Source organism: Rhinatrema bivittatum, chromosome 8, assembly GCF_901001135.1.
Source record: "Rhinatrema bivittatum chromosome 8, aRhiBiv1.1, whole genome shotgun sequence".
Classification (NCBI taxonomy): domain Eukaryota; kingdom Metazoa; phylum Chordata; class Amphibia; order Gymnophiona; family Rhinatrematidae; genus Rhinatrema; species Rhinatrema bivittatum.
Window position 1 is genome coordinate 160,069,961 of NC_042622.1, and position 20,283 is coordinate 160,090,243.

Sequence of the window (20,283 nt, forward strand, 5' to 3'; positions counted from 1 at the left end):
AGTGAAAGAGCTACAAAAGGAGAGGTGTGGGGAGGGGAATCGTTCTAGGAGAAAGTGAGTATGGCCTGATGTGTTCGTAGCTGGCTCTGGTTCTTACCCCAGCGGGTGTGCACCGATTGTGCGAGCCTTACAGTAGGGTCTGTATGTTGGAGGAGACAGGGCCGATTCTTTGCAGTCCGGGTCCGCATGTTGGTCCTGGAGGGGGGAGTCTTATCCGGTGTGTGTCTGCGAGGGTGCTGGTGTTAGTTTGCTTCGTCAGGATGTTTCCTTGTGAGCTTATTGGAGTTGGTGGTTGCGGCGGCAGAAAGGAATGACTGGACTTGCTCGAAGGAGGAGCACGAAGGGGCGCACTAAGGGGCCTGCCCCTTAGTCGCGCTCCTTTGGCGTGCAGTGCGCGGCGCCGGAGGTCAGGGCAGGGATTTAAAGTCCTTACCAGGCTCTGTAGCTGACGTCGTCGATGGAGGTGGGCCTTGGGATGGGTCTCAAGGGTGTCTTCCGGCTCTGCGGTCCGTCTGTCGGGTCCAGCGGTGGAAGGCAGGTGATGGCGGCCGCGTGGCGCAGGTCTGCGCCCTAAATACGGTCACTGGGTATCACTATTGTGCAATTACTGGGATTCTCTCCTTTTCCCTTCCCCGCCAATGGGCTGTGAATGCTACCACGGCAACATTCCTTGCTGACCCAGGAAACAGAAGACTTGTCCTGGGAATCAAACCCAGGTCCTTTGTGTTATGCCCCTCATCTCAGATCCGAAGTAACTCTGGCAGCCTGCTGTTCCAAGGACCTGGAATAAAACGCTTTGTAACTCTGGACTTGTTTTATAAGTCCCCTAGCCGGGACTTCCTGTGGCACTTGTTGATGACATCACATCCTTCATGAGTATATAAGGAAATCCTTTGCAACCAGCCAGCGTCTTAGCAACAGGTCTCCTGATGTGCCTTGTGTTCCAATGCGTATTGCTTCCTGCACTGTCTCCTTGCCTTGACTGTTGCCTTGTCTTGTTGTTCCTTGGTCTGTTCTGTTCCTCATGGCTTGGACCCTGACCTGTGATTACTGCCTGGACCTGACCCTCTGCTTTGAATCCAACTTTTCTCTGTTTGCTGCTGCCTGCTCCAACTTCTGGATCGTTATTCTACTCTGCTGTCAGCTGCCTGCCCTGACTCTTGCTTGGCCTTGGATTCTCGTTTCTGAATTGCCCTAGGACTCACCTAAGGACCCGCTGGCTGTCAGAATCCAAGGGCTAAACCTGTGGGGAAGGCAGCTGGTATTGATGAAGCTCCAGCTGGTCCCACTACAAGGCTCCTCTACCAGCTGCTGGTATGGACCTAGTGGGCTTGTTCACTAGGCTGTACCAACCACACTGCAGTAGCAAGGGTCCACCATTCCTGTGGACGTTACACTTCGCATGGCAGTGTGCAGCATTGACACTGAACCATTAATTTAACTAACAGAAATGGGTTGTAAAGTTGTCTTCAGAATGTCCAACTCTGGGGATTTCATAGTTTTTTTTTTTTGTATTTTTATGATCTTGGTCTGATAATCTCTGATCAAACACACAATTACTTTGTAATTTATAATCTTGTTTTTCTTTTAGAATTATAGAGCAACTGAATATTGCACTGGGAAGCAAAGAATCTTTGATTAAACAACTGGAAGAAGAAAAGGCCCAAAATAAACTTTGTGATGGAAGTTGTGCAAAGAGCCAAACTGGAAAATCTGATATTCTTCAGGGGACATGGGTAAGATAAATTTGTACAATATATAGTTGAATCCTGGTTTCCCTGTACGTATCCGGATCAGTCCAGACTCCTGGGTTTTGCCTCCTCTCCAGCAGATGGAGACAGAGAAGTTTTAATGGACTCCGTCCTATACACCTGAGGTGCCACCTAGAGTCTGTCAGTATTTCTATGTCTCCAGCAGATGGTGGAGGTACAAAATCTTTAGTCTGGGTTTGGTGTTAGGTTTTTAGGTTTTTAGTTTGTTGGTATTCATTCCTTCGGGAATCTTAAAAAGACAAGGATTTAGTAATAAAAAAACAAAATAAAAAAACACAAAGAGAGAAGATATCTCTTTAAGCCTCCCAGGGGGTTGCTAGGTCCTGGTGGGACCATCCCCCCTGTTAGCAGAGGCTCTGGAGCAGAGGGTTGGGAGCCCTGTAACTGCCTGCAGCTGAGGGTGATACTGGGGAGCCTGGTTCAATCACCCTCTGAAGATCTGCACACCTGAAAAAAACAACGCTGAGGTGAGCCGGCCTAACGGTCTCTTTCAGCCCTCCTTCCTTTCGATGCCATTTTCACCATCCTTTTCAGTTCCTACGAGCTCCCTGGGGTTTGTCTTGGTCGTGCTGGTTCTTTTTTCGGGCCTTGATCCTAATTTAGCTCAGGGATCATGCCGCATGGTGCGGCCTGCAGGCCGGAGTTTGTACCGGGTGCTTGTCGGGAGGGGAAGGCTCTTTGGGGAAGCCGATTCCGGCGAAATAGCATCGCAGCAGCTCTAGAGCATGCAGGAGCCCTGGGAGGGCAGAATTGCTGCGGCAGCCTCAGGACCCTTTTCTCCTCAGTGCAGGTACTGAAGTCTTACTGCGAACATTCAGGGAACAGGAGAAGGCTGCCCTGGGGGAGGGGGGAGCTCCCCGCCACCTCTTTCACCACTTCCTGCTGCCCCTGGAGGGAGGGGGGGCAACTTGCAGGCAGCTCAGATCTCTTCCTCAGAGGGAGGAACAGGGGAAAGACTGAGTCTTCTTCCTCGTTCTCCTCCGATTTTGTTTGCTCCATAAAGCCTTCAAAGCATGGAAAGCAGCAAAGAGCCAGGGTACTAAGGTACCCCGTGAGGTTCCAGCATCACTGGGGGCTGGGACAGGAGCCTCATCACTCCACAAGTGTACCAAGTCACACAGTGGCATAGAAGCCCCCAAGGCCAAATGCCCTCTCCAGTCCCTTTCCGGTCCGGTGGACAGTTCAGATATGGACGATGCGGATGAAGGGGAGTCTCCTCCGCAAGCCCCTGGTGATGCGGATCAGGATTACAAGTCCAGCCGGCCAAGCCAGTGGGCGCGCCTCTAGTGGAGGGCGATGATCCCAAAGTGCTCCGCCTGTTCAGAAGGGATGAACGAGGTCCACTTATCCTGGCCATTCTGGAGCAGCTGGGCATTGAGGTTCCTCCGGAGGACTCCCGGTTTGGGGGCTATAGATCCGGTGATGGTGGGGCTCAGGGGTCCAGCTCAATCCTTTCCGTTTCATATGTCGGTTACGGATACTCCGGACCTTGGTTTAAAGGTAAGTCGGGCTATGGACAAGTTATACCCGCTTCCGGAGGAAGTGCTGGACCTCCTTAAGGTCCCTAAGGTGGACGCCGCGGTCTTGGCATCCCGGTAACAGGAGCCACTGCCCTGAAGGATTTGCAGAATCGCAAATTGGAGTTGCAACTTAAAAAGATTTTTGAGGTTTCCGTCCTAGGGGTCCGGGCCGCTATGTGCAGCAGTTTCACCCTACGAGTCAGTCTCCGCTGGGTGCAGGATTTGCAAGCAGCAGCATCCATTTCTGCGAGTGAGGCGGCGGTAGCTTACAGTGCTGACATGCTTTATGATCTATTACAGACTTCTGGCAGGACTATGGTCTCGGCTGTGTCCGCCCGCAGGTTCCTCTGGCTTAGACACTGGGCTGCGGATGTTTCGTCTAAGGCTCAACTGGGTTCCTTACCCTTCAAGGGTAAGCTGCTTTTCGGGCAACAATTGGAGGACATGATAAAATCTCTGGGGGAGAATAAAGTCCATAGGTTGCCGGAGGATAGACCCAGGACAAGAGGATCCTTTCCTCAACGGGCAAGATTTCGGGGAAATCGCCGGTTTCGCTCTTCACGGTCCGCCGGTTCATCCTTTCGACAGGGTACCAGCTGCCAATCTTCTTGGAATCAGTCCTTTCGAGGGTGCTGGCCTGCCAGAGATGGAACCCCACAATCTCTTGGGGGTCCCAAGTTGGCGCAATGAGGCGAGGCTGGTCCACTCTTCCGTCCCAAGAATAGAGGGGAGGTTATCCCTTTTTCTAGAAGAGTGGACCAACTTAACCTCAGATCAGTGGGTCCTCAGTATGGTAGAACATGGTTATGCATTAGATTTTGCTCGGCCGATCCACGAGCGGTACATGGTTTCCCCATGCGGGTACCACCAAAAACACCGGGTGGTACAAGACACTCTGCGGTAGTTACAGGACTTAGGCGCCATAGTTTCGGTACCCGCAAGAGAGCTCAGGCGAGGGCGCTGCTCCATCTACTTCGTGGTGCCCAAGAAGGAGGGCACTTTCCGTCCCATCCTAGAGGTAAAGAGAGTCAATCGGACTCTAAAAGTGCCTAGTTTTCGGATGGAAACTCTTTGCTCGGTGATAGCATCTGTACACAAAGGGGAATTTCTAGCATCTCTGGATCTGACAAGCTTACTTGCACATTCCTATATGCCTGGATCATCAGAAATATTTGTGATTTGCGATCCTGGGGCCTCATTTTCAATTTTGCGCTCTACTGTTCGGTCTGGCAATGACGCCCAGAGTCTTCACCAAGGTGATGATGGTTGTGGCAGCGGCCCTGCGAAAGGAGAGGATTCTGGTACACCCCTACCTGGACGATTGGCTGATTCGAGCGAAGTCAGAACACCTGATTCCCTCCCAGCCCTTGGAGCTTTTGGGTGCTCGTTTCGACACGATCTTGGAAAAGATTTTTCTTACAGAGGAAAGATAGTCCAAGCTTCTCACTCAGGTGGAGTCCTTGCGATCCATGCCTCGTCCCAGGGTCTGGGATTATTTGCAGGTCCTTGGTTCAATGGCTTCCATTCTCGAACTGGTGCCTTAGGCCTTTGCGCATATGAGTCCTATTCAGTCAGCCTTGTTCTCCCAGTGGAATCCACTCTCCGAACAGTTTCACCTTCTCCTCCCACTGACGGATTCGGCACGGTCCAGTCTTCTTTGGTGGCTGTGTCCAGACAATTTACGGTGAGGGGTGGATTTGGAAATTCCCTCCTGGATAGTGGTAACCACCAATGCCAGCCTCTCCAGGTGGAGAGCGGTTTGTCAAGGAACAGCAGTGCAAGGCCAATGGACAAGAACAGAATCCTCCTGGTCGATCAATCGGTTGGAAACCAAAGCGGTTCGGTTGACGCTGCAGGCCCTCCTTCCTTTAGTAGAGGGACGATCAGTGAGGGTACTCTCCGACAGTGCAGCGACGGTGGCTTACATCAATCGTTAAGGGGGGAACCAGGAGGAGTCCGGTGGCGGCAGAAGCTCAGCTTTTAATCAACTGGGCGGAGCAACACCTCTACAAGATTGCGGCCTCTCACACTGCCGGGGTGGATAATGTGCAAGCCGATTTTCTCAGCAGCCACCAGTTGGACCCGGGGGAGTGGGAACTCTCCGAAGAGGTCTTTCGTCTACTGTGCACACCCTGGACCATGCCCTCCATGGATCTCATGGTGACATGCCGCAATGCCAAGGCTCCTCGATTTTTCAGTCTGCGACAGGAACCAGGAGCAGAGGGGGCAGATGCTCTAGTCCTTCCCTAGCCAAAGGACGTTCTGTTGTACGTCTTTCCACCGTGGCCGTTGGTCGGAAAAGTTCTGCGCCGCATCAAAGCTCATCCGGGCAAGGTGATACTCTTGGCTCCGGAGTGGCCGAGGTGTCCGTGGTTTGCCGACCTTCTGAATCTAGCAGTGGATGGTCCGCTGAGATTTTGGCCATCTCCGAATCTCCTGCAACAAGGTTCCGTTTGTTTCGGAGAGGTAGATTGCTTTTGTCTAGTGGCATGGCTTTTGAAAGGCAGCGATTAAGGAGTAAGGGTTATTCGAATGCAGTTATTGCCACGCTTTTACATTCCCGTAAAACTTCTACCTCCATGGCGTACGTTAGAGTTTGGGGAGTGTTTGAATCCTGGTGTCTGGACCACAAAGTGCAGTCGTCCAGGGCTTAATTCCGGATGTTCTGGATTTTTTACAGGCTGGATTAGCCAAGGGGCTGGCATTTAATTCCCTACGAGTTCAGGTGGCGGCCCTTGGTTATTTTCGTGGAAAGGTGCAGGGGGTTGCGCCAGCATCTCCTCCGGATGTGGCTCGTTTTCTGAGAGGGGCTAAACATTTGCGTCCTCCTGCCCGGAACCCCTGTCCTTCGTGGAAGCTCAATCTGGTTCTCCGCACCCTTTGTAATGCTCCTTTTGAGCCATTGAAACGAGCGACCCTGAAGGATCTGACATTGAAGGTCGTTTTTCTTGTGGCTATTTCCTCAGCAAGGCGTGTTTCCGAGCTTCTTACGGATTTCTGAAGCAGGTGTCTCCTTAAGAACAGTTGCCTCCTTTCTCCCGAAAGTGGTGTCCTCTTTTCATTTGAATCAGTCAGTAGAGCTCCATTCTTTCGCGGGTCTGGATTCTTCTACTCCAGAGTCTAGGGATTTAAGGAAGTTGGACGTAAAGAGGGTGTTGTGGCGTTACTTGGAGGTCACGAACAGTTTCCAACTTTCGGACCATCTGTTCGTTCTGTGGAGTGGACCCAGGAGGGATCATAAAGCTTCAAGGACCACTATCGCATGCTGGCTAAAAGAAGCTATTGTTTCGGCTTACCTTGTTCAGGGCCGTCCGATACCGGTTGGTCTTAAAGCTCATTCTACTCGATCGCACGTGGCCTCATGGGCGGAATGTCAAAAGGTGTTGCCACAGGAAATTTGTAGGGCAGCTCCCTGGAAATCTACACACACTTTTGCCAGGCATTATCGTCTAGATGTCCAGGCCCCTGAGCCCGGTTCCTTCAGGGCCAGTGTACTCTGAGTGGGACTATCTCAGTCCCACCCTGGTTAGGGAAGCTCTGGTACATCCCAGGAGTCTCGACTGATCCGGGTACATACAGGGAAAGGAAAATTGGTTCTTACCTGCTAATTTTTGTTCCTGTAGTACCACGGATCAGTTCAGAGTCCCGCCCATGGGAAAACAGAGAGTCCGCTCGGCAGGTAGTTAGTCATATTTCTGCAAGTTTACCGAATACCCCCTTTTCAGGGAAAGAGTATGGGCATGGTTTCATTCATTGAGTTGCAAGTTTTTCATTCCCTTTGCTCTTCGAGGGGAGGGTGTTTATGTGGAATTTATGCTTTAATCTTTCTGCTTGGGTACAGTGTAATACTGACAGACTCTAGGAAGCACCTCGGGTAGAGGACCGGAGTCCGTTAAAACTTCTCTGTCTCCATCTGCTGGAGGGGAGGCAAAACCCAGGAATCTGGACTGATCCATGGTACTATAGGAACGAAAATTAGCAGGTAAGAACCAATTTTCCTTTAATTCATTATACAAGATTTGATTAAATGAAAGTCATATGCTCCTATTTTGTATTTGATGTTCATTGTAGAAACTTTCAAAAATCATAGTGGCAGAATTGATTGTCAATAAAAGAAGTTACAAACATATTCAAGATTCGAAAATGTGCCCATGGAAAGAATTGAATATATACTAAATCAAATGTAAAATCTGGGGAGTAAAGATGAATGTATCTTTAATCTGTGATATGTGTGGTCCAGTGCTTTATGTAAACAGGGAAGACTTCCATATCTTCTCTTTTAATGGAAAATAGTTACAAGGTATTATATCGGTGGTACATGATGCCTGAATGTTTACACAGTTTATACTCAGGACGTGGAGGATAAATGTTGGAGTGAATGTGTGGGGTACAAGGATCATTTCTGCAAATTTGGTGGGAATGTCCAGTGGTGAAAGCTTACTGGAATATAATTCTGGAATTAGTCCTTTAAATTATTCAACTTTTCTGATATGTGGCAAGATTCTACCCAGTTGGCACTTCTTCAACAGAATACAGTAGCGGTGAGATGTGAAATTGCCCACAACTGGAGAAAGAAAAGGGCACCTCAGAAGGAGCAGGTGCTCCAAAAGTTGGAGAGAATATATTACCCGAACAAGATAACGGCACTAAAGAGAGACAATGTAAAGAGATTTGAGACAACCTGGAAGTTTTATGAAATATGGAAAAGTACTATAGACATAACAGGGCTAGCTTGGACTGATAATTACAGTCAGGAGACTTAAGAATAATGTTATTGTGCTGTTTGGGGATACAGTATACCTCATTGCATAATAATACAAGTAATGATGATACTTAGGGAGAGGGGAGAGGAAGGGGTGGGGGGAATAGGGAGTGGGAGGAAATAATCTTACAGGAAACAGTATTAGCAATGGTTAATATATTCTCTTTAAAGACAGTTGGATGTTTTGTTCGGTTTTATTCAATTATATTTTATTCTGTGTATAATATGTACACTATGTTGTTGCACAGGAGCATTGTTGTACTGTTTTCTTGTGGACTCCAAAATTGTCAATTACTTAAAATAAAACCCTTATTTTTCCTTAAAATTTGACATAATTGCTGTCATATTCTGCTGCTAGGCCTACAGTGTCACACTTTGAATGTAGGTGTTCAATTCAAAGCGCAATGCTGGGGGCCTGGCAGCATGCTGTCTTGCTGCTGTATTATTCCTCCACTAACAAACTGAAATTGAGTGAAAGCGGGATATGGAGAGCCAGAGAGAGAAGGCAGGATTGATATGCTGTCCCAGATGCTCCTGCCACTGCCCCGATATCTCTCAGCAATTCTGTTGGGACTGAGGAATTTTGCATGAAGTCCCAGATTTTGCGGCCTTTTCCGCAGCCACAAAATCATGGGAGACTAATAGGCCCTGCTTGTAGTAAGGAAGTTGGACTTGAAGTACAAGGTGCAGCTTTGTACTGGTCATCAAAAAGTTCAACTCCTACATGAGTCACTGGTGGTGAAATCAGCTTTGAAGAAGGCAAAAGGTTACCAAGTCTCATGCCTGTACACCTAGAAAAGGTAGCTAAATTACTGCACAACATGGCAAAAAGGATTTTCAAGTCCGCATCCCGAATAGCTGTCCTTTAGCTGTACGTGGAACAATGTATATATAATTCTTTAAAGCAGCTGCAAGATGTGACTCATCAACTTCCTACAGATGCCATGGATTATTTTACTCCAATATTATAAAATGCAGAAGAATATGGAAACCATCTAATTTGATTAGCTTACAGTTGTTATAGCACTTCCTCTAGGACTTCTGAAGTAATCATAGGAGCTGGAAGGTAAGAATGATTTCGAGCATCAGGCCTTCGAAAGACATTCACGTAAAGCTGGCTGATGCTACCATGCACAAGAAATAATCTCTTTGGTGATAAGGTGAAAGAAACAGAAGATCTCATTAAAAATCTCTTCTCCACGCTCTTTGTCCTATCAGTAGCTAAAGCCTAGCAGCCATTTACAAATAGATAAGGTTGATCTCAACATTACAGGAGGCTTCATGAAGATGATACCAAAACTTTCCTTTCTAGTGGCCTTGCGTTCAACAGCAGCAACATCAACAGCAAAGCAGGCCTGGTGCTGGGGAAAGAGCACAGCCCAAACCTATCCAGCAAACACAACCAAAATCTAATCCCAGGTTATGACCACTATGTCAACAAAATTCTCATTAAATTTGAATAGTTTTCCAGTGGGAGGAAGGCTTCAGCATTTGAGCCCAGTATTGTCTTTAATAACAATAGACTGTTGGATATGAAAAATCATTTATCAAAGATATTATTTAAATTTCAACACATTACCTCAAACGATCATACAAAGAATCACTTTTTGAATACTGAACAGTTCCAACTCCAACAAGAACTGTCAGTCCTCCTTGCGGCAAGTGCAGTGGAGCCAGTCCCAATACCACAAAGAAACACTGGTTTCTGTGCCAAGTAGTTCTTCATTCAAAAAAAAAAACCCAGTAATCTCCGCCCCATCTTGGACCTCAGAGATCTTAACACATGCCTAACATAACAAAATTCAATATGAAATCTCTTGGGACCATCCTTCCTCATTTAGGAATTGATTGGCTGATCACTCTGGACCTCAAAGATGCTTACGCACAGATTTCAAGTCACAAAGAACAAGTAAATTTCTATTCAATATAGCCAATGAACATAACCAGTATTGTGTTCTCCCTTTTGGTCTTTCAGCGGCATCTAGGGTGTTCATAAAATGCCTTCCTATAGTTTCTGCTCATTTAAAGAACATCTTTGTTTTTCTTTATGGAACAGAAGCCTCCACTCTACAATGAACATCCTTGAATCCATAGGTTTCATAATCAGTTTTTTTTCTATCCATACCATCACAGCTCATTCCTGCCTAGAAAAAGCTTCACATCAAGATAGCAGTTTTTACCCAAGCAGTTCTCAGATATTTTTTTTAAACTAATTTCTTCAGCCTGTAGCAAAGTATTGCTTATATAAGAACACAAATATTTCCATGTAATCCTCAACTTGGACGTTCCCACTTGTATGGATGATTACTGTCCTGTTTGTCAGAGGGAAAGCATAGTTGCTTACCTGTAACAGGGTTTCTCCATAGTCAGCAGGACAAAGGCACACAATTCCACTCTACTCCCTTGTTGAGTTTAATATTAGCCTGCTAAAAAGATTGCAGAACCTCAAGTAGTGACTACTGCATGGGTAACTCCCACACATGCTTATAAAGACCTTGTTTTTTTGAGCTCAGAGAATTTTTCTGTCTCAGTGCCATCAAATTATGTCATTCCCTTGTCTGGCTGATTTGCCTTTCAATTTAAGGTAAACAACTTTGCTATTTTTCTGCAACTGTAATTTGTTGAAAACACTGGATTATACATATTTAATTTGATTTACGCAATAATGTGAGAGAAGAAATAATCCTTTACTCAGCTTTTCCAGCAATGCTTAAGGGGGGAGGTTACAGCAAGCCCAAAATTAATATAACAATATACAAAAATTAATCAAAACAAAAGACCAGGAATATAATAAAAATTGAAATAAACTTTGTAATTATATTAAGGTATAAACAACATTTTCATATCCTCAGTAAAATCATCAAAAATGAACAATACTATAAGCCATCTGAATACTTTAATATAAGCCATCTGAAATCTAAAACCCAAGAATGTAAGACGTAATAAAACATGAAACCCAAATAAAATTCAATATCCAAACTAAAACGCCTGCTGAAGTAGTCATGTTTTTTATTGTCATATGTTAAGCATGCATTTTTTGATAATAAATTCCACAAACTGGGTATAACACAAGAAAATTCCTGATTGTGAGTTTCTGGCTACCTCATCCCTTTTGCTGAAGGGATACACAGAAAGGCCTTGCATTCATTCTCAATAAATAAACCATATCAAATGAATAACCTTAAAGGCTAATATTAAAGTCTTTAACTGTAGTATTTGAAACTGCCCTATAGTATCTTCTAGAGTATAGGGATCCCAAGTTTATTTTTTTTAGCGGTGGTCAGATTACTGTTTTCTATAGACTTGGGGGCATTATCCTTTCTATTAAGGGTTCTGTGTTCTGGAATTTTTTGAACTGCAGTACTGTTTTGCTATTAGTTTAATGTTTTATTATTTTTGCCTTGTAGACATTAAATGAAAGCGAGAAGCAGTTGGCTGATTCTGAAGTTTCATCCTGTCAAGTCTTTGAGGAGCTGGAGAAAGCAAAAGTAACTATATTCACACTGCAAGAGAGACTCAAAGAAGCTGATAATACTAATAATGTGAGTACTACTTACATTTTAGTTTATAACAGGCTTTTCCAATAATATTAAAAATGTTAGGAGTAAAACTTGGATGAGACACAGTATCTATGATCCTCATAGTGCTGAATCAGATGATAAAGATGTCCATTGAGGATCCCAAGTCTCAGATCCAAGGCTTTTTCCTCTATCTCATTGTTTGCCAATCTTTTCAGATCCAAGGCACACTTAGATTAACTTCAAACCCAACACAGAGCAATAGCTCAAATAGCAATATTTAAAAATAGAAAAAATATTTGAGCAGAAAAATGTTTTTAAATTTCTAAAACTAAATACTCACTTGGGAAAAAATGGTATCAGAAATATAAATGCTTGTCTGTTTTAATCTATAGGCTCTTGCCCGCAATGGGCTTCAACCTGTATAATCAACAAAGCAATAGCTCCCATCATGTACCTTACCCAAGATTTATCCTAAAACTATTTACATTTATTAATTTACAAAAATGTTTTATTATAATGTTACTTAGCTTTTATATCCTGCTTCTCTCATAAACATTGCCAATGTTTTGGCATCCTCTGATATCTTCATCAGGGGACATCACTCAAAAATTCTGCAAAAAAAGCAAAACAAATACGATCACTTCTACATATAACTACTGTACAATTCCCATACACCACAATTTTAAAAGATGACTAGCCAGAGGAACCCTACATTTAGACAGCGGCTTTCTGGTTCAAATAGACTCTGCAAGACATGGTGGCTTACTGATTCTAATGTCATCATCATCTTTAGTTTAAAAGGAGATGAGCCTACATTCTAGACCAGTCAAAAATTGTTTCATCATGTTCTAGAGAAACACCGACCCCATCAACTTCCTTATTTAACCCTGTCTGGGTTACTGTCTGTAACATGAAAATCTACTTCTGTTCCCGTTGTAACAAGTGCTGGTCCAAATCCCCCCCCCCCCCCAAATTCATTTATTTTAAGTTAAGAACATAGGAAATTGCCATACTTGGTCAGACCAAGGGTCCATCATGCCCAGCATCCTGTTTCCAACAGTGGCCGATCCAGGCTACAAGTACCAGGCATGTACCCAAACATTAAGTAGATCCCATGCTTCTGATGCCAGTAATAGCAGTGGCTGTTCCCTAAGTCAACTTGATTATTAGCAGTTAAAGGACCTTTCCTCTTAGAATTTATTCAAACCTTTTTTAAATCTAACTGCACTAACTACATCTTCTGGCAACAAATTCCAGAGCTTAATTGTGTGCGGAATGTGAAAGAATTTTCTCTGATTAGTTTAAATGTGCTACTTCCTAACTTCATGGAGTACTCCCTAATCCTTCTATTATTTATCTTACTAAAAAAGATAAATCCTGCACCCCGTATAATTGACACAGTACCTACTTTGGACCTAAAAAGGTTAGCAAATATAGCTTCCCCAATACTAGCACAGATCATAAACCTATCCCTGGAAGAAGGTTCATTGCCTGATATTCTAAAAGGAGCGATCATTAAACCAATTTAAAAAAAAAAAAAATAACATGGACCCTCTAACTTTGAGCAATTAGAGACCAGTGTCAAACCTACCGTTAATTGCAAAATTAATTGAAAAAATCATACAAAAACAACTAGCGGAACACTGAGAGAGCAACAATATCCTATACCCATCACAACATGGCTTTAGGAAACACTATAGCACATAAACATTACTACTCGCACTATCAGACAACATCCTGAAAGGTTTTGATAGCGGAAAACACTATATTCTTGTACTTTTGGACCTATCATCTGCATTTGATACAGTAAACCATGAAATTCTCTTAAAAAGACTGAATGAAATAGGATTACAGAACAAAACAATAGCCTGGTTTAGATCATACCTAAGTAATAGATGCTTTCAAGAACAAATCAAAAATGCAATTTCTGAAAAAATTAGCCTAAAAACAGGAGTTCCCCAAGGCTCAGTACTGTCTGCTACACTATTTAATATTTACCTACTACCTCTGTGCCATCTTTTGGCAGGACTGGGAATCATACATTAATTACATTTATGCCGATGACATTCAATTAATCCTACCAATTGACGACTCAATTGAAAAAATATTAAACCTTGCAAATATCTATCTGGACATAATAAAACAACTACTAAACCAAATGGAACTAGTCATTAATATCGATAAAACTGAATTCATACACCTGGAACGAAAAAACATTGATATCATTAAAACGCCAATTATACTGAAGAACAATAAAAAATTAGAATTAGTAGAAAAGGTAAGAAACCTAGGTGTAATAGTCAACATGGAACTTAATCTCAAACAACACATATCACTTAAACTAAGAGAAGGCTATGCTAAACTAATGGTCCTAAGAAAACTAAAACCTTTATTAACACTGTCAGACTTCCAAACTGTTTTACAGGCTCTGATATTTGCAAGCATTGACTAGTGTAATGCCCTCTTCTTAGGTCTACCATACACCACCATAAGACCACTTCAATTATTACAAAACTCTGCTGCACGGATTCTTACAGGAAAAAATAAGAGATCATATTTCTGGAACACTAGAAGAATTACATTGGCTACCCATTGAACAAAGAGTAGAATACAAAGCACTCTGTACAATACATAAACTAATTCACGATGAAAAAGCAGAGTGGCTCAACACAGCACTGCGTGTACACGTTCCACAAAGAAATCTCAGATCAGCCAACAAAACCCTCCTAACCGTCCGCTCTGTAAAAAAAAAAAAAAAAGCAAGACTTACACAAATGAGGGATAGAGCACTGTCCCTGGCAGGTCCTTCTCTATGGAATAGCATGCCCCCGGAAATAAGGTTACAGAACAATTACAAACTTTTCAAAGCAAGTTTAAAAACCTGGCTTTTTAAACAAGCTTTCTACAAAACAAACGGAGAATAAGTTGAGAAATAAAACTGGCAGTAACGCTCCAAACAACCAGCACTTAATTTCAATGTTAATTAATAGTATACAGCACACTTTTGAAAAGCACAAGATTTGTGACACTCAATCAAATAGTCTTTATTTTGAATTTCATTGTAACCGAATCCTGTTGGCACCATAATACTCGTATATCCCAGTTCTTTATTGAACATAACCATTTGTGCTTTTATGTAAACCATTGTGATGGTATCTAACTTAACGATGGTATAGAAAAGATTTTAAATAAATAAATAAATTATTTGAAAGAGTACATAACCGATTCACATTTACCGTTCTAGACCTCTTATGATTTTAAAGACCCGCATCATATCCCCCCTGAGCCGTCTCTTCTCCAAGCTGAACAGCCCTAACCTCTTTAGCCTTTCCTCATTGGGGAGCTGTTCCATCCCCTTTATCATTTTGGTTGCCTTTCTCTGTACCTTCTCCACTGCAAGTATATAATTTTTGAGATGAGGCGACCAGAATTGTACACAGTACTCAAGGGCATTATGATATTTTTCAATTTATTCACCATTCTTATCCTAATAATTCCTAACATTCTGTTTGCTTTTTTGACTGCTGCAGCACACTGAGCTGACTATTTTAATGTATTATCCTCTATGAAGCCTCAATCTTTTTCCTGGGTGGTAGCTCCTAATATGGAACCTAACAACGTGTAACTACAGTGTTCAGGACCACCCCGCCGGGGGAGGGGGGGGGGTGGAGTTAGCAATCTGTTAAGGATCACCCCGCCAGGGAGGCAGAGTTAGCAATCTGTTACTGATCTTGCTAGGAAGTTAGCAATCTAATAGGCTTGGCTCCTGTAGGAGGAGGAGTATAGCAATCTGTTAGTGCTCTGCTTCCCCAGAGGAAGGAGTATCTACTGTTATGCTTTGTTCCTGTAGAAGATGAGCCAGCAACCTGTATGATCCCCACGGGAAGATAGCTATCTGAGATGGATCAGCTTCCGTAGAAAGAGGAGTAATGGTCTGATGTGGGTTGGCTCCCACAGAATGGCAGATGATAATACCGCTCTATTAATGTAATGAGTAACACTTAGTAGAATAGTGAATCCCTGGGCCGATGGCAGATGACAGTGCCCTCAAGTGGAGATCCTGAGAGGGACCACCGGCTAGGCTGGAGTATTGAGACAAACACAGATGGTTCTTTATTAGACTGGAAGTAGAACCACCAGAGGTGGCAGTAGTGAGTTGATGTGCCTAGCAGGGCTAAAATCCCTCTGATACTGGAACTTTGATCTCTTGAGTTGCTGAGCTGTAAGGAGAGTCTATAGGTAGTGAGTAGTCAAGGTATGCTGGACACAACAGTGGTAGATGATACACTCACGATAGTAGATATCTGTAATGTCTTCTTATGCAACAGAGAGTCTTCAGTATTCAGGAACAGGAGCCGTAGGCGAGTACTGGTTCCTTTAGGCAGTCTGAAATAGAACTCACAACAACTGTGTATGGGATGGCTTCTGGAATAGAAGAGAGGCTAGGAGAGATTTAGGAACATAGGCCCTCGTGGAGCGAGTACCGGTTCCTATCTGCAATCTGTACTGGTAACTCATGATCTCTGTACCTGCGATAACGTCTTGACTGAAGGGAGTCTTAGAGACTAGGAACAATGACCCTCGTGGAGTGAGTACCAGTTCCTGTCTGTAATAGGCCTCACTGTGTTCACGTCTGCAATTGCCTCCAGCCAATAGGAGTCTTCTGAGTCTTCGGGAATGTAGGCCCTCGAGGAGCAAGTACCAAATCCCGTCCAGTAATCTGAAATCAAGAAGAGAGAGAGTGGAGCCCCCGAGGAGCGGGTACTCCTGGTAAGTTTGAAAAGACCGAGCAGTGGAGAAAGGCTTCCCCTTGCTGACTCGGAACGTAGTTGCAAGGGGGAGAATAAACAATCTTACCTGCTCATTCTTTTGGATCTTTCCGCTGCATTTGATACGGTAAAACACTCTACTCTAATAGACCAACTAGCCAACATAGGGATCAAAGGCACAGCCCTTAGATGGTTCCATTCCTTCTTAAGCAACAGATACTACAAAGTAAGGATAAACAACAAAGAATCGCACCCAATCCTGACAGAGCAAGGAGTCCCACAAGGATCATCACTTTCACCCACCCTCTTCAATATCTACCTCCTCCCTCTCTGCCATCTACTCTCAAACCTTAAGCTTACCCATTACCTCTATGCAGACGACATACAAATCATCCTTCCGATCACAGAATCCCTTCAAAAAACCATCACGTACTGGAACGAATGCCTACAGCCCATCAAAAACCTACTCTCAAGCCTTAACTTAGTATTAAATGCTAATAAAACCGAAATGCTCATTGTCTCCCAGGATCCACGCACAATCTCTTCCAGCCTTTCTCTACCTAACACAAACAACTCGTTCTCATCTGACGTCAGAGACCTTGGAGCATGGCTAGATAATCATCTAAACCTAAAAAAGTTTGTAAACAATACTACAAAGGACTGCTTTTACAAACTGCAAGTCCTTAAAAAACTTAAACCCCTCCTTCACTTCTCCGACTTCAGGCTAGTACTGCAATCCATCATTCTTTCCAAGCTCGACTACTGCAACTCCCTGCTACTAGGTATTCCCGCCAACACTATCAAGCCATTACAGATGGTTCAGAATTCAGCGGCTAGAATTCTAACTAGCACTAACAAAAAAGACCATATCACCCCAATCCTTCGGAGCTTACATTGGCTCCCCATTAAACAAGGATACTCTATAAGGTATTCACTATCATCCACAAAGCGACAAACAATCTAGCCCCCATCACATTAAGCTCTCAACTCCAACCGCACACTTCCTCCAGACCAATCAGAAGCACATACAGAGGAACACTGCATGCTCCGCAAATAAAATCATCATTGAGCAAACGTGCGCTATCTTCAGCAGGCCCACACCAGTGGAACACCCCTTCCCCCAGATCTTAGACTAGAACCCAGTTATCAAGAATTCAAAAAAGACTGAAAACTTTTCTCTTCCAACAAGCTTTCCCAGACGCTTAATCTTACTATGACTGACAGACTTCCATCCCTTAACTATGGACACTGTATAAAGTACTACTTTTAAGAATCTGCAACTGGACTATTATCTGTGAGCTCAAAAATTCACTTTAAAAAAAAAAAAAAAAAAAATTCACTTTATTTCATATATATATTAGGCATTGCCTATATTTATATTTATTGCTACGTTAAATAGTTATACTTCTTATATAAAATATTATATTTCTTTATTTATTACCAGTTAAAATATTATCACTTTATTTAGCACTATGTTAAATTGTCAACCAGTTATACTGTTCCATATGTTATACGGTTCCATGTAAAGCTCCGCTATCTGTTGAGCAGTTCTTCGTTTTATGTAAACCGGAGTGATTTGTAGTCTCTACTAGAACTTCGGTATATAAAAATTAAAAATAAATAAAATAAATAAATAAATAGCATGGACTGCCGAAGCAAGTCCCATTGGAGTTCCTTGCTAACTCGCTTGTAGTTAGCAAACAAAGACCTTTTAAATTGAAAACAGATGACGTCACTACAGGGGGATGCCCCCGAGGTTTGCGCCCTTGCTGGTACAAATTCTGGAGCGCGCGCCTTTACGTCATCAGGAACATGGTGGATCCGTAGCGTCAAGCCAGCCCGGGGATTCAGGGACGAAGAGGCAGAGAGAAGCTACGGCTGCATCTGTCCATCAGAGCCGAAGGGAGTCTCCACAAAGGTAGAGAGGGTGGAGCGAGGGCAAGAATAGGCACGAACGCAACTTACAGCATGGGTTATCTTTTCCTATATGCAACACCTTGCACTTGTCCACATTAAATTTCATCTGCCATTTGGATGCCCAATCTTCCATTCTTGCAAGGTCCTCCTGTAATATATCACAATCCACTTGTGATTTAACTGCTCTGAATAATTTTGTATCATCTGCAGATTTGATTACCTCACTCATCATATTAATTTCCAGATAATTTATAAATATATTAAAAAGCACCAGTCCAAGTACAGATCCCTGAGGCACTTCACTGTTCAACCTTTTCCACTGAGAAAATTGACCATTTAATCCTACTCTCTGTTTCCTATCTTTTAATCAGTTTGTAACCTACAAAAGGACATCGCCTCCTATCTAATGACATTTTAGTTTTCTTGGCCTCTGAGGGACTTTGTAAATTGCCATCTGAAAATCCAAATACACTATACCTACTGGTTCACCTTTATCCATATGTTTATTAACCCCTTCAAAAATGAAGCAGATTTGTGAAGCAAGACTTCCCTTGGGTAAATCCATGCTGACTGTGTTCCATTAAACCATGTCTTTTTATATGCTCTGTGATTCTGATCTTTAGAATAGTTTCCACTATTTTTCCCGGCACTGAAGTCAGGCTCACTGGTCTATAGTTTCCCAGATTGCTCCTGGAGCCCTTTTTAAAAATTTGGGGTTACACTGGCTGCCCTCCAGTCTTCAGGCACAATGGATGATTTTAATGTTAGGTTACAAATTTTAACTAATAGATCTGAAATTTCATTTTTTTAGTTCCTTCAGAACCCTGGGGTGCATCCGGTCTAGATGATTTGCTGCTGTTGTAGTAGGCCAGATTGACAAACTAATGTTCCAGGTTTACAATGATTTGGTTCAGTTCATCTGACTCATCACCCTTGAAAACCATTTCCGGAACTGGTATCTCCCCAACATCCTCATTAGTAAACACAGAAGCAAATAAATCATGTAGTCTTTCTGCAATGGCCTTACCTTCCCTAAGAGCCCCCTTTAAGCCCTCGATCATCTAACGGTCCAACTGATTCCCTCACAGGTTTCTTGCTTCGGATATATTTTTAAAGTTTTTATTATGAGTTTTTGCCTCTATGGCCAACTTCATTTCAAGTTCTCTCTTTGCCTGTCTTATCAATGTCTTACACTTAACTTGACAATGCTTATATTTTATCCTATTTTCTTCAGATGGATCCTTCTTCCAGTTTTTGAAGGATTTTTTTTGGCTAAAATAGCCTTTCACTTCACCTTTTAACCATACCGGTAATTGTTTTGCCTTTCTTCCACTTTTCTTAATGTATGGAATACATTTGGACTGCGCATCTAGGATTGTATTTTTAAACAATGTCCATGCCTGTTGAACACTTTTAACCTTTGCAGCTGCACCTTTCAGTTTTTTTTCTATTTTCCTCATTTTATCAAATTTTTCCTTTTGAAAGTTTAGGGTTGGAGCTGCAGATTTACTTATTGTCCCCCTTCCAGTTATTAGTTTAAATTTGATCATGTTATGATCACTGTTGCCAAGTAGCCCCACCACATTACCTCTCTCACCAAATCCTGCGCTCCACTAAGAATTAAATCTAAAATAGCTCCCTCTCTTGTTGGTTCCTGAACCAATTGCTCCATGAAGCAGTCATTTATTAAATCCAGGAACTGTATGTCTCTAGCAAATCCTCATGTTACATTTACCCAGTCAATATTGGGGTAATTGTAATCTAGAAATCCAACGAAGCAACAACCTGCACTTGAGCAAGTACTAGAAACCAATAGTGCAAGGAAAAGTCTGAGTTCCACCAAGAATTTCAAATGGTGTATATTTATTTCACAATACTGAACTGGCAACTCCACTTTTAAACAGCAAATAACTGTTAAAAGTGGAGTTGCCAGTTCAGTATTGTGAAATAAATATACACTATTTGAAATTCTTGGTGGAACTCAGACTTTTCCTTGCACTATTGGTTTCTGGTAATTGTAAT

General features: G+C 43.0%; 1 protein-coding gene across 4 annotated transcripts in view; it reads left to right on the forward strand.

Moving 5' to 3' along the window:
• Window positions 1-20,283, forward strand: part of LOC115098072 (CDK5 regulatory subunit-associated protein 2-like) — a 143,360-nt gene that overhangs the window by 84,510 nt on the left and 38,567 nt on the right. For all 4 annotated transcript variants that reach the window (XM_029614375.1, XM_029614374.1, XM_029614373.1 and 1 more), the window contains 2 exons: window positions 1,592-1,736; window positions 11,462-11,596. In XM_029614375.1, the coding sequence (XP_029470235.1) occupies window positions 1,592-1,736; window positions 11,462-11,596 (280 nt within the window). The remainder of the gene's footprint in view (window positions 1-1,591; window positions 1,737-11,461; window positions 11,597-20,283) is intronic.